This window comes from Apaloderma vittatum, unplaced genomic scaffold, assembly GCF_000703405.1.
Source record: "Apaloderma vittatum isolate BGI_N311 unplaced genomic scaffold, ASM70340v1 scaffold21330, whole genome shotgun sequence".
In the NCBI taxonomy this organism is placed as follows: Eukaryota; Metazoa; Chordata; class Aves; order Trogoniformes; family Trogonidae; genus Apaloderma; species Apaloderma vittatum.
In genome coordinates this window covers 7346-19854 of record NW_009695359.1, presented here as the reverse complement: position 1 = coordinate 19854, position 12509 = coordinate 7346, and the positions used below count along the sequence as shown (strand labels likewise).

At 45.5% G+C, this 12509-nt stretch overlaps 1 protein-coding gene across 1 annotated transcript; it reads left to right on the top strand.

The window, feature by feature from the left end:
- Positions 1–262: 262 nt before the first annotated feature.
- Positions 263–10443, top strand: PEX5 (peroxisomal biogenesis factor 5; the record flags this gene model as incomplete). The annotated part of the gene is made up of 14 exons (XM_009871137.1): positions 263–298; positions 469–601; positions 1303–1437; positions 2989–3094; positions 4321–4411; positions 4747–4863; positions 5248–5340; positions 5517–5636; positions 6178–6321; positions 7866–7936; positions 8106–8321; positions 8462–8627; positions 8822–8979; positions 9330–10443. Coding segments are annotated over 14 exons (1788 nt in total), but the record flags the coding sequence as incomplete, so codon positions are not given.
- Between the last annotated feature and the right edge of the window lie 2066 nt (positions 10444–12509).

Below are 12509 nucleotides of genomic sequence, written 5' to 3'. Positions count from 1 at the left end.
CCTGTTTGCAGAAGCTGTGTCTGTGGGCACTCGGAGGATGCTGGTGGCTGTGGGGAGCTGTATGTCCTGTTGTCACAGGCCTTAACCCAGAAGGTGGTGGGAGGGAGTTGGTCAGTGTCACTCAAGGCATTCCCGCTCCTTTAGCTTCAGGTAGCTAATGCAGGAAAATGCTGACAACCTGAGCTCAAGAAAGGTTAAGGTGTGTGTGTCGAAAGGGGTGTGGGGTCAGAGCTGCTTGTATAACTACACTTTATCCCTGCAGGTATCCAAACCACTGGGAGTGGCCACTGAGGATGAGGTGAGAACTGGTGCATCTCCTTACTGCTTTTTTCATCAACATTGTTCGCTATTTTTCACCTTACTTGATAGTAATATTTCCTTCTGATAAGCCCATTTCCTTCTCATGCTCAATGGCTCTGCCTGTTCATCTTCTGTCCTATGTTTGTAATTCATCTCTGTCTTTGGCAGCTGGTTGGAGAGTTCCTGCAAGAGCAGAATGCCTCTTTACTGTCCCGGGCACCCCAGACCTTTAAAATGGATGACCTGTTGGCTGAGATGCAAGAGATTGAACAGTCGAGCTTCCGACAGGCCCCTCAGCGAGGTGAGGGGTGCTGGAGTAGGTGGAGAGCTGGAAAAGATCTTGGTGTTATGGTTAAGCTCCTAACAGGGTGGTTGCCATCTATACAGCACTTGTGAGATTGTATCTGGAGTATCTGGAATTTCCAGATTTGGGCTTGCCAGTATGCCGATGTACTGGAACAAGTCCAGTGGAAATCGGTAAGTTAAGGGACTGGAATATATGGTGTAAGAGGAAAACCTGAGGGAACTGGGATTATTCAGCCTGAGGAGGAAGAATTTTAAGGAGTAGGAAGGTTGAGGAGTGTAGCGTTTCGCTGCTGTCTTCAGCAGCTGTGGCCAAGATCGTTGCAGCAATACACAGTGAAAGGACAAGGGGCAATGGACACAGCTTTTAGCAAGGGGAACTGACTAGATGTAAAGAAACATTTCTTCCCTTGGAGGGTGGTTTGGTGCTGGAACAGGTGCCTAGGGATGCTGAGGTATTGCCAGCCCTGGATAAGTTCAGAAGCTACCTGCTGAATGCTTTGAGCAACCTAATGTCTAGCTTTAGTGTTAAACTGCTTTAAGAACACTAACAACTCCAGAGATTCCTTCCATGTGGAATCTTTCTGTGATTTTATTCTAACAAAGAGAAAATCAGAGAAGATGAAGGCTAGTCTGGAACACTTAAATGATACCTTTGAGTCCTTCAATCCTCACTCCAGCTTGTTTTTCTTCTTGTAGCTCCAGGTGTGGCAGCTCTGGCACTGTCTGAAAACTGGACCCAGGAATTCTTGGCTACAGCAGACGGTGCTGGTGATGTCTCTTCAGACTACAATGAGGCTGACTGGTCACAGGAGTTCATTGCTGAAGTGACAGGTGAAGGGTCCCTTTTGGAATTACTGCCAAAATGTTGCCCTGTCACATGTCTGTGTATAGTGGAGAGTTACTGAATGTGAAGCTGGAGTAATGCTTTGGGCCTAGTAGTCAGTCGTTAGTGTAGCAGCTTTACCAGGGGAAAAAAATAATAAAAGCTTAGCCAAGCTATAAATTACGTGGCACAGAAGCTTTGTTCAGGTGTAAGGGTCTTTTGTTTTTAGCTTAGTTTACTTCAAGAACTTCGGAGAAGCAGGATATTCAAAATTATGTAAAAATATTATGATTCAACTCATGCAAATTCTGGAGATGGTCTGGTACTGCTTTTTGCTTCCATATTCTCTAATTCTCTCTTCTAAGGCTAAGTTTATATGTAATACAAAGGTAAGGTACAGTGTAATGTGCATTGAGCAAGTACTTTTTTTGTCAGTATCATGGAAGCGGAGGGATGCTGCACCTTGGAAATGTGCAAAGTGGATGTTCCTGGCCCAAAGATTAAGTTTTCAATTTCAAGCAAGCCTGTAGTTAATCTCAAAAGGCATCATGCATTGTATATAGAACTAGGACTGCAGTTAGGGTCCTGTTACAATCCATGATCTAATCTGGAAGTCATGAGTAGCATCTATTTAAATGCTATTATCTTCTCCAGAAGTGACCATCGTAGAGAGCCAGGTAGTCTTATTTTTTACCCTTCACTCTTTATTCTTCTGGGAATATAAATCAGCATTTACAAAAGTCTTTGAGAGAAAGTTTTCATGGAAACTTAGTGCTTTGCAGGCTGTGTTTTTGACAGAGACTTGTAACGCATTGCTGATTTTCTTGACCTACATAGTATCCCACATGGAACAGACGAATAAGTAGTGAAATTAAAGTAGAAAATCATAAGGTTATTGGCACCACAGTGTTGTCTGTATTAATACAAAGTGTGAACCTGTGTGAGTCGACACAGGCAGGATGTAGGAACAACCATAAAACCACAGATGAAACGCCAAGAGCAAGTTTATTCTTGCCATCTTGCAAATTGGAGAATTTCTGAAGCAGCACCTAGGCAGAGGTGCCATGAAGCTTAGTCCTTGCTAGAGACTGAAGAATTTTTGAACCTGCTGCTTTTGCCTGTGTGTGAGGGATTTTTGCAGGTGGAGTTTTCCACTGTGCTTTGATTTTTCCTACAGCAGAGCAGGAATTTCACACATGTTCAGTAAGGTGCCTCTGAGTCAATCACAAGTCTTATCTAAACACAAGTGTTCTCCTTGTCAAGCAGACAAAACTAACAGTTCGTGTGACTTAAGTGCTTTTTGACACCCAAATTGCAAAGTCACTTGAGTGTGTTTACAGTCCTCCTTGCCAATTTTTCATTATTCTCTCATGTAACCTAAGGCTCAATTTCTAGATTGGAATAATCAAAGTTAGAAGAAACAAATTTAAACCATCTTTCTGTGGTCTTCTCTGTGTTAGCTAATTGGGTGTAAAGTGGAGACAGCAAATTCTGAAGTTACTCTGAGTGATGTTCTGCCTATCTTACTCCTCTCCCTATTCTTCTGATGTCCTGTGCAGATCCACTGTCTGTGTCTCCTGCCAAGTGGGCAGAAGAATACTTGGAGCAGTCAGAGGAGAAACTGTGGCTTGGAGAATCGGAAGACCAGTCTTTGGCAGATAAATGGTGAGTCTGTGTTCTCAAGACTAATCATTGCTGCTGGGCACTTGGGTGGTTGAAGTTTGGACGGGTGATAGAAATCTGCTGCGGCCTGATTGCTTTTGTGTTGTTTAACCTCGATTGATGTTCTCAGGCCTTTGGTTTCAGAGAAAGGAGGAAACAATGCTTGGAGACTTAAGTTTCAAAGAGATTCTAGCTTTTCTATTTTCTAGTTCCAGGAAGATATTGTGATCGTGTAGGCTGACTTAATCTCATGCTTTATGCAAAGCTCCATAAAGTGATTTCAGGAGTAAGTTCAGGAACTTCTAATCAAGCAGAACTTTCTTCCGTGACAGATGCTTTTTTTTAGAGATCTCAAGTTTTAGGCTCTACTAGTTGTAAGCTTCATCACTTTATTCTCCCTGTCTGACCAACCACATCCAGCCTTTCCTCTGCATATTTCTAAATTCAACCTTCCAAACGTAGTTTTCATGTGTTTTTTGTGTGGTAAGTTAAAGAGCAGTCTGCTACTACGGATCTTTTCTGTATAGGTACCTGTTGACTTCAGTGAAGTTTTTCAATTAAAGAAGCAAAACTCAAGCAACCAATTTGGGCTTCTTAGATCTGTCCGTAAAAGAGATTTTGCGTATTTGGATTCTCCTTCCTCCTGACTCTTGCCTTTTCTGATACCTTACTGCAAATGTGGATGTTCCTGAGTTATTGCTGCCAGTTCCAAAGACTTCACCAAGACTGAATATAGTGGTAACACCTGGAACTGGTCCTATCCTGCTGTAAGCCAGACAACATACTGAGTTGTGTGCTTGCTCTGAGCCCTTGATCCTCTGTGGAGTTGATGCTTTTCCAAGACACTGTTCCTCTTCCATGAGCACGACCTACTTTCTTTGTTCCTGGATATATGACCTTGTTTTTGATGGTGCTACATTTTGCTATGTCTGACAGTATGTGAGCTTGCTAAGGAATCCAGACAGTTCTGTGGAACTGTGCTGTCTCTGTAATTATTTAATTCTCTACTGTTTGTGTCAGTCACTTGCACAGTTAACCTAATAGTAATTTTGAATTTTTACAGATAGGTAAAGGTACTGGATCACTTAGGAGAATGCCAGAATCTTTGAGGAGGGGTTGTATCCCTTGATACTGTTGTTTGGCCCATTGTGTAGGCTGTTGGTTGTGAAAGAGTCAGCTGTTGCTTGGTATCAGACTCTCTCTTTCCCCTTTTCTGCCTCTGAGCACAGGTATGAGGAATATCAACCTGAGGATGATCTTAAGAAAACTGTTAGTGATTTCCTCTCTAAAGTGGATGATCCAAAACTCAAGAATTCTGAGGTAAGAAATTCCTTGACTGGGGGTGACAGATACCTAGTGTGTATAAGGGGTGTGGGGAATTGAGAAGGGAGAAGACAGTAAAGGAATAAAACTTCCCACTGCTCCGTGTTTCTGTTTCTTCCCTGATTCCTAGAAGTTGGACCCTTTAATCCACTCTAGATATTACCCATCTCTACCACATGACTCTGGTGAAGTTCTGTCCTCCCTGCCTTTTTGGGCCTTTTGTGCTCACTATGGAGAGAGAAGTCCTCTTAGTGAAGGAGGGGGCTGTGATCAGAGGGCTTGCTGGCAAAACATCTGCCCAGCTCCACCCTTGTTTCATTTCTCTGCCACAGTTCCTAAAGTTTGTGCGCCAGATCGGAGATGGGAGGGTATCGATCGAAGCTAATCAGGTGACCCACAGAGACCAAGATCAGGCAGAGCAATGGGCAGCTGAGTTTATACAGCAGCAGGTAGGAGCCCCAGCCCTATGTGCTCTGAAGGAGGAAAGCTCTTTGCCACAGTGCACAGTCTGGGAGTGAGGGAGAATGGCAAGTCCAGCTCTCAGGAATGCTGTGCTAATGATTAGTCTGGGTGATGCGAGGGAGGGGCTGTTGGGCTCTTCTTAGCAGAGTCTAGCTAGAAGCTGGGAAGTTGTTGGGCAGTGTGAGTTTTCTCATCTCCTGTAGCACCAGGGAGAAAGGGGATATCCAGATGAACTTGCTTCCACTCTGCAGGCCATCAGATCTTGCTGATGGGGTGGAGGGATCATCACAGACCCTCCTGCTGGTTTGGGATGTGCCCTGAGGTTGCCAAGTTCTAAAAAGAAAGGTGTATTTCTGTTTCCAAACTCCCAGGGGGCATCTGATGCCTGGGTGGATCAATTTGCACGATCTGGGAACATGTCAACTCTTGATACGGAATTTGAGCAGGCAAAGACTGCTGTGGAGGTAAAGCTGACGGAGGAGGAGGAGGGCTGGGGTACCGACTGAGAGCCCATGGTAGGGTTACCTCTCTCCTTTGCATGCAGTGAGGAGGACTAGAAACATTTAAGACGTTTTCTGGGTTGTCTGTAGAACTCAGCTTATGACTGAGGTATTCTAGTCACAGTCTCTTCTCACTTCAGTCAGATGTGGACTTCTGGGACAAACTCCAGGCAGAATGGGAAGAGATGGCCAAGAGAGATGCAGAGGCTCACCCTTGGCTCTCTGATTATGAAGACCTCAGCTCATCGTCATATGACAAGGTAATAGAGAATTGGGTCTCTTGGCCCTAGCACTGTGGTGGGCTGCCTTGGGGAGACCGGCAGTATGTCTGCCTCGCAGATGAGCTCCACGAACCCCAAATGTTGCTAGGATTCCTTCTTGCACTGCACCCTCATCCCAGGTCAGCTAAACATTAAACAAATGCTGTTTTCACTTGTGCTTGTCTGCAAATGCTGTCTGGTTCTTGTCCGACACCAAATACCAGTAAATTCTGGGATTCTTTGCAGCGAGTGCAAATGTTGTCTCCCCGCACAAGCTGATAGGAGCCACACCAGGTATTTAGTCTGTGTTGCAACTTACTCTAGGTCTGGTTTGGGGGGAAGTTTTCAGCACAGAGTGGGCAGGAGAAGGTGCCCACCAGTTCTCTGCTCTGCCACAAATGAGCAGAGAGGGTGAGGTGCCAGCTGGTCTGCAGTTTAAGTGTTTCTGATATAGCAAGACTAGATTGTGCTGTACTGTAGAGAGTGCTTTTCTCCCTAAGCCTGTCTCCTAGCATTAGCCCCTGTCTGTCTTACCTTCTAGGGTTACCAGTTTGAGGAAGATAATCCCATGAGAGATCACCCAGATGCTTTTGAAGAGGGGCGGAAGCGCTTGGCAGAAGGTGACCTCCCCAATGCTGTCTTGCTCTTTGAGGCTGCAGTGCAACAGAAGCCAGATCATATGGAGGTGAGTAAGAGCACAGATAACAGACCTTGGCCAGGTGTCTGGCTGCTTTGATCCCTCCCTTGCGAGGTGTCAGAGTGTACACAGAAAACTCACTTTAGGAACTGTGCAGGGTGTATGAAAATATCTTTTTCTGTGGCTCTGAGTACATGGCTGATGCAAATCCCCAGGAGGACTGTGAGTGAGGAGGTTTATGAGCAAGGTCAGTTACAGAAAGCACAAAGACTCTGGCCCAGAGCTGTGGAAAATATTTGGAGCATATGTGACTATGCATAGAGCCAAGACAAGGAGTTCTCATCTCTTAAGTTGCTTCTATGGAAGTCTTTATTGGCATTGCATCTTTGGAGATGCTTATGACAGATAACTGCTTTCAAAGTTTGCATTAAAGACTAATTCTGAGCAGTTAGACTAGGAGTCCTGGTTAAGTCTTCCATCTAGATGCCGGGAAAAGGTGCCTTTACAGTCTTCATTTGAAGCTGTGGGCCAGAGAATGATTATGTATTTATTTTTTTGAATACTGAAGACCATTTCCCAGCTCCTAATTCGGTGAGTACTTATCTCCATAAAGCGCTTTAGCTTCTGCAGGGTGAATTGAGAAACAGAATAACTCTGTGCGCCTTTCTCAAGAGGCATAGGATGTGGATTTTCTCAGAAGAGTGCAAATACACCCATGTTGTCCATTTCTAGAGTGCCTGCCTCAATAACCCAGGGATGCTGAATTCTCAGTCTATCTGAATCAAGCCCTGCTAATTGTGTATGATTGGAAGTACTTAATTTGTTAATCCTGAGTCTTAGATGCATGTGACCCATCGGAACAGAAGTTCTTGGGTTATTTGTTTTGTGACTTGCATTCAAAAAGTGGGTACTTTATGCTGACAGTCCCACCAATTATTTAGCACATTTTTGAGCAAGGAGTGTGGTTATCAACGTAAAATTATAAAGTATTTTGGATTTAGTGTTCTAATTAAATATTCCTTATGTCAGCACCTTAGAGATAGAAGTGGTTTTCATGTACTGGTGTCACAATGATTGAAGATTTAGTAATTTACTTTCAGGTCTGATGATCAACTCCCCAAGATTATTGCGAGTGGACCACTGCACAAGTGTATACAGCTGCCTACCTTTGGGATCTTATTATTAGCACTGCTGCTATGATGTTTTATTCTTAGGAAATAAGAGAACTGCTTTTCCCTCTTCTGTCTGCAGTTTGACTTCAGTTAGAAGTTAAAATTGGAGATCCTGTGACTTAAAAGTGTAAAACTCAAGAGTTGCTTTATGATAGATCTCCAGGTCTAATTCTTGTCGCTACTTCTTACCACTGTAACAACACCAGTTTTATTGAGCTTGAGGACCTAAGTGCCATAGAGTAAATATGTCTTTTATGAGAAACTTTGTAGCTGTGGCTAATGTGCCTACTTCTGTGTATTTGGTCTCACTAAAAATGTGTGGGATAATACAGTGGATTTAATCTCTGTCTGCTGTTTATCAGCTCATCTTTTTCGCTGGATGGGAGGAAGTCTGACTTTGTGCATCTTTATCTTTTCCAGGCATGGCAATATCTGGGAACCACCCAAGCAGAGAATGAACAGGAGCTTTTGGCAATCAGTGCCCTCAGACAGTGAGTGTTGCAGAAGAGCTTCTGAGCGTGACTCCTTGTCTTGTGAATAGTGCCACAGGGACCCTATGGCTAGCGTGCTGTGCTCTGTCTTGATTGTGTTACCTCCTTTGTCTGGGTATCTCCCAGACTGATTTAACACTATATTCACTTTTCTTTCTTTGACCTGGAGGTGCTTGGAACTGCAACCTGGAAACCTCACAGCACTTATGGCTTTAGCAGTCAGCTTCACCAACGAGTCCTTGCAGAAGCAGGCATGTGAGACCCTGCGAGATTGGCTACGCCATAAACCAGACTATGCCCACCTGCTGGAGAAGGAACCGGAGGAGAATGTCTTGGGGACAAACCTGGGGCCTTCCAAGCGTGTGCTAGGTTCCCTGCTGTCTGAGTGAGTTAGGGTTATAAATTTCAGCCTTCAGATAAAAGGCTTCTTAGAGGGTTGGGATTGGTCCGGACAGGAGCAGAGCAAGCAACCCAAGGCCAACTCTCTCCACAGTACACCACTGTCCTTGTTCTGTGCTTTTCCAGCTCGCTGTTCATGGAGGTTAAAGAGCTGTTCTTAGCAGCTGTGCGCAGCAACCCCTCAACTGTGGATCCTGATGTTCAGTGTGGCCTGGGTGTCCTTTTCAACCTTAGTGGCGAGTATGAGAAGGCTGTGGATTGCTTCACTGCCGCACTCAGTGTGCGCCCCAATGTAAGAAAGGGCAGACTGGATGCTGGAGGTACCTGGAGGTTTACGGGTGAATGTTTGGGTGGAGGTGCTACTTATATGAGAGGTGCTTTTTTGGAGTGGAGAAGTAAGATAAGATACGTGGGGAAGGGTGGGTTGGCTTGGAGCTTAAAAAGATCCAGTATATTTCAGCCCTTTCTCTCTGCCTCTTTCTCCAGGACCATCTTCTGTGGAACAAGCTTGGTGCCACTCTGGCCAATGGGAATCGGAGTGAGGAAGCTGTGGCTGCCTATCGCCGGGCATTGGAGCTTCAGCCAGGATACATTCGCTCTCGCTACAACTTGGGCATCAGTTGCATCAACTTAGGTGCCCACCGGTGAGCATAGGCTGGGCAGATCTGCCGTGACCTGTGAATGTGCATGTGTTTGTGGGAGAGAGACTGCAAAAGGTCACTAGGGCAGTGCAGCTTTCCCTGGGCATAGGAGAGCAGTGTGTGTGGACTCTGCCCTGAGAGCAAAGTGTTGTGCAGATGCAGTTGGAGTAGGGGCCTGGACTTCGGTTTCTGTTAAGAGGGAAAAGGGGGATCTCTGGTTCTGAAGCAGGGCAGGATCTGGTGAAGAGGAAGAAACTATTTTGGAAGGGGGAGTGCTTTAGGAGCAAATTGGGGAGGGAGTATGAGATGTACCAGCTTTTCCAGTAAGCATGTTTGTGTTCTCATGTTGACAGTGAGGCCGTGGAGCACTTCTTAGAAGCTTTGCACATGCAGCAGAAGAGCCGAGGTCCGCGGGGGCAGCAGGGTGCTATGTCTGACAACATCTGGAGCACCCTCCGCATGGCCCTCTCCATGCTGGGGCAGAGTGACCTGTACGGGGCAGCTGATGCCCACGATCTTCCCACGCTGCTTCAGGCATTTGGTCTCCAGCAGTGACTCTGGGATGGGCTTCCTTGCGAGTGCAGGGTTGGCCCAGCCCAGCAGTGACTTTTCTTAGAATGTTCACTAGGGTTCTCACATATCTTTGCTCTGGTAGGGCAAATCATTGGCGACTGATTTTTTCAAGGACCTCCCACTGAAGCGTGTGACTTCCCCTCCCTGTCTGTTGTGGCCTGAGCATCTCTGAGCAGTTCGTGTTATCGCCTCCACGATTGACTGACACTCTGCTGGTAGGCAGATCATCAGAGTGGGGAAGATGGCAACATCCAGCCCTCTTACCAGACAGCATTCGCAGTAATGCCGAGCTTGGCCACGAGACCTTATGAAAGCCATTCTGCAGAGTCTACCTGCTGGACATGTCTCAAGTGGAGGCTGTTTTGGTGGGACTGCCATTTGGTGAAAGGGTGAAAAATTCTGCGTTTTGAGCATGCTTCCCCCATGTATGTGCTTGCATGTGTGTATGTGTGGGTTGCTAGGGAAAACTGGGGGTGCAGCCCCCCTCTCTGGGTACTGGTAACTTCATGGTACAGCCAGATGCTAGTTTTTCAGTGTCTCTTCATGAACCTTTTAAGAGCGGAGTGTTCTACTTGAGCTAGGGACACAGGTGGAGGACCCTTACACTGTCAGGGTAAGAGGACATCCCAGAGTTCAGACCTGAGGAAATGTGATAGGAATAAAAGTCTAAAATGTAACCTCCCCTCCCAGAACATGATGGGGAAAGGGTCAAGTCTTAATTTTCACTTGATCATCTGTCATTGTTTTCCTTTGTGCAGAAGTTCCCCATCTTGTATGTAACTGCATCTTGTTAATTATAAATATCTGTATATGATTCTATTGGGGAAAAAGGTTTTTTAATTGTAAAGTATTTTGTATAATAAAGAGTGGAGAATTAAAACTGTCAAAATAACATCTTTCTTTGTGCCTCTGTTAAAGCTGCATGCAGTAGGTAGTGTAGCTCTCTGGGGGTGTAAGCCTGGTGGTTTTCGAAAGATAGATCAGAGTCTCTTCTCTGTTTGTCTCTCCTCTTGACCCAGGTTTTATTGATAGCTCACATGCAGGTGAAGCTTAAAAAGACCTCATTTTGCTGTAGCCTCAGGCTTCAGCTCTCTGAGCCAGCAGAAGAGCTTCCCTGTGCCAAAAAGCTGTTTTTTCCTTGCTTAGATTTAGGAATCAGTGAAGCACTTTTTTTTTTTTTTTCCCCATTTTCTTGCTATCTGCAGTGAGGGCAATTGTACTACATTTTATCACCTCTGAGGAACCTGACTGCAGAACTAGTCAAGACTGGGGGCTTAGGCAGGGAGCACTTACCCTTCCTCTTCCACCAGGCACCTATTCCTTCATACCTCTACCTCACAAGCTTGTTTTTCTTTTCTCTCAGCACTGTAACAATCGATAGCAGAAGGTATGTTGGTTTTCTGAGCTCTAGCTTCTGCCGTGTCTCCCACCAGCCCTGTGGTACTGAAACTCATGTGCGCTGTTTGGAAATTGCTGTAACGCATGCAAAACAACTTTGCTGCTTGTGTTGTCTAGATGAAGAGAAATACTGCTGCTGTGTTTTGCTCACACATGCTGCTTCTGGTCAGGGATGTGTCTCTTGGTTTCTATTGATCTCAGTCCTTTTGACAGATTCTGCTCTGCTCAGCAGAAGAAACCATTAATACCTAATGCTGTTCTTCACGTGCTGTCCAGGTGTTCTCCCTTCCCCATTTTTTTTTACTGTCCCTCTCATCACTGATTGCCTTTTTACTGCACTACGTTCCTCTTTGTTCATGCTCTCATTATTGCTGCTTGGCCTTCCCCTTTCCTCATTCTCAAGTACTGCTAAGGTTTCTCTCCTTGGCTTTCAAATTGTCTCATTTTCCCTTGCCATTAAGCTCAATCTTGACTTTGTACTTGCTGTCCTTCCCTATCCTACTCCTGTCCTGTCCCTGTCGCTAGAGCGGGCTGTCACCGTTTGTTCTCTTTCGCTGTAAATTGTTCTCACTTTCTTCCCTCCCTTCCACCTTAAATCATCTCACAGCATCTGTGCTACCTTTGCTGAGGCCAGATCTTCACCTAGATATTAGTCCCTATTCAGTCTCTTAGGGCTGAGGGAAGAGTGAGCTGCCTCTGTCCAGATCACATCTAACCTTGCTTTGTTAAAAACTGTCTCTGGAAACAAAGCATTGGTGCAGGGGAGAGCAGCTGACTGACTGTAGCTGTAGACTGATTCCAGTTCACACCTTTTGCCTTCCCTCTACAACTCTGTCTCTGGCCGCCCTGCAACCAGGCTTATACTGGGGCTCTATAAGTATCTTGATCCTAGTTTGCATCTCCAGACACATCCACATCTTCTGTTACTGAGCCTTGTACAGTGGGCATGGGTAGCAGGTACTGAGCATTTTAGATTCACAGAAAGATAAGGCAGTGAGGAATGTTTGGAGATCCCTAATCCAGCCCCCTGCTCCCAACAGGCCTGACTTGAATGCTAGAGCAGGTAGCTGATGGCCTTATAAGTGATTGTCCTCTGCAGTTGTATTTTCTGTACTTTTCCCCAACGTGCAGAAGAGTGGTAGTGCCTGTTGCCACAAAAAGCACGTGAGGGATCCCAGCAGGCCCTTCTTTGCTCTTTACCGAATCTGTGGGCGTCACAGGACACAAACTACATCTTTCGTAGGGCACTGGGAGTGTAGTCAAATGGGATGGTTCAGCACATGCTCTTCCATTGTGCTTGTTGCTATCTTTTTGCAGTATTTCTTCTGTCGGTGTTTTTATTTGCTGCTTAAGGTCCCCAGAAGTCTTGGAGTCTCTTCTCTCTCGGTGATGGCCTTATTCAACACTTAGATGGGAGGTACCAGTGAATGAAGATTTGTGTTTTGAGATCCTTATACCTCTAGCCACGGTGCTCGTCATTAGCTTTCCCACTTGTCAAGAAGGTGGGTGTGCTGTGATTTATACTCTGATTTACCACTGCACCTTCTTCATTTTGAGATGCT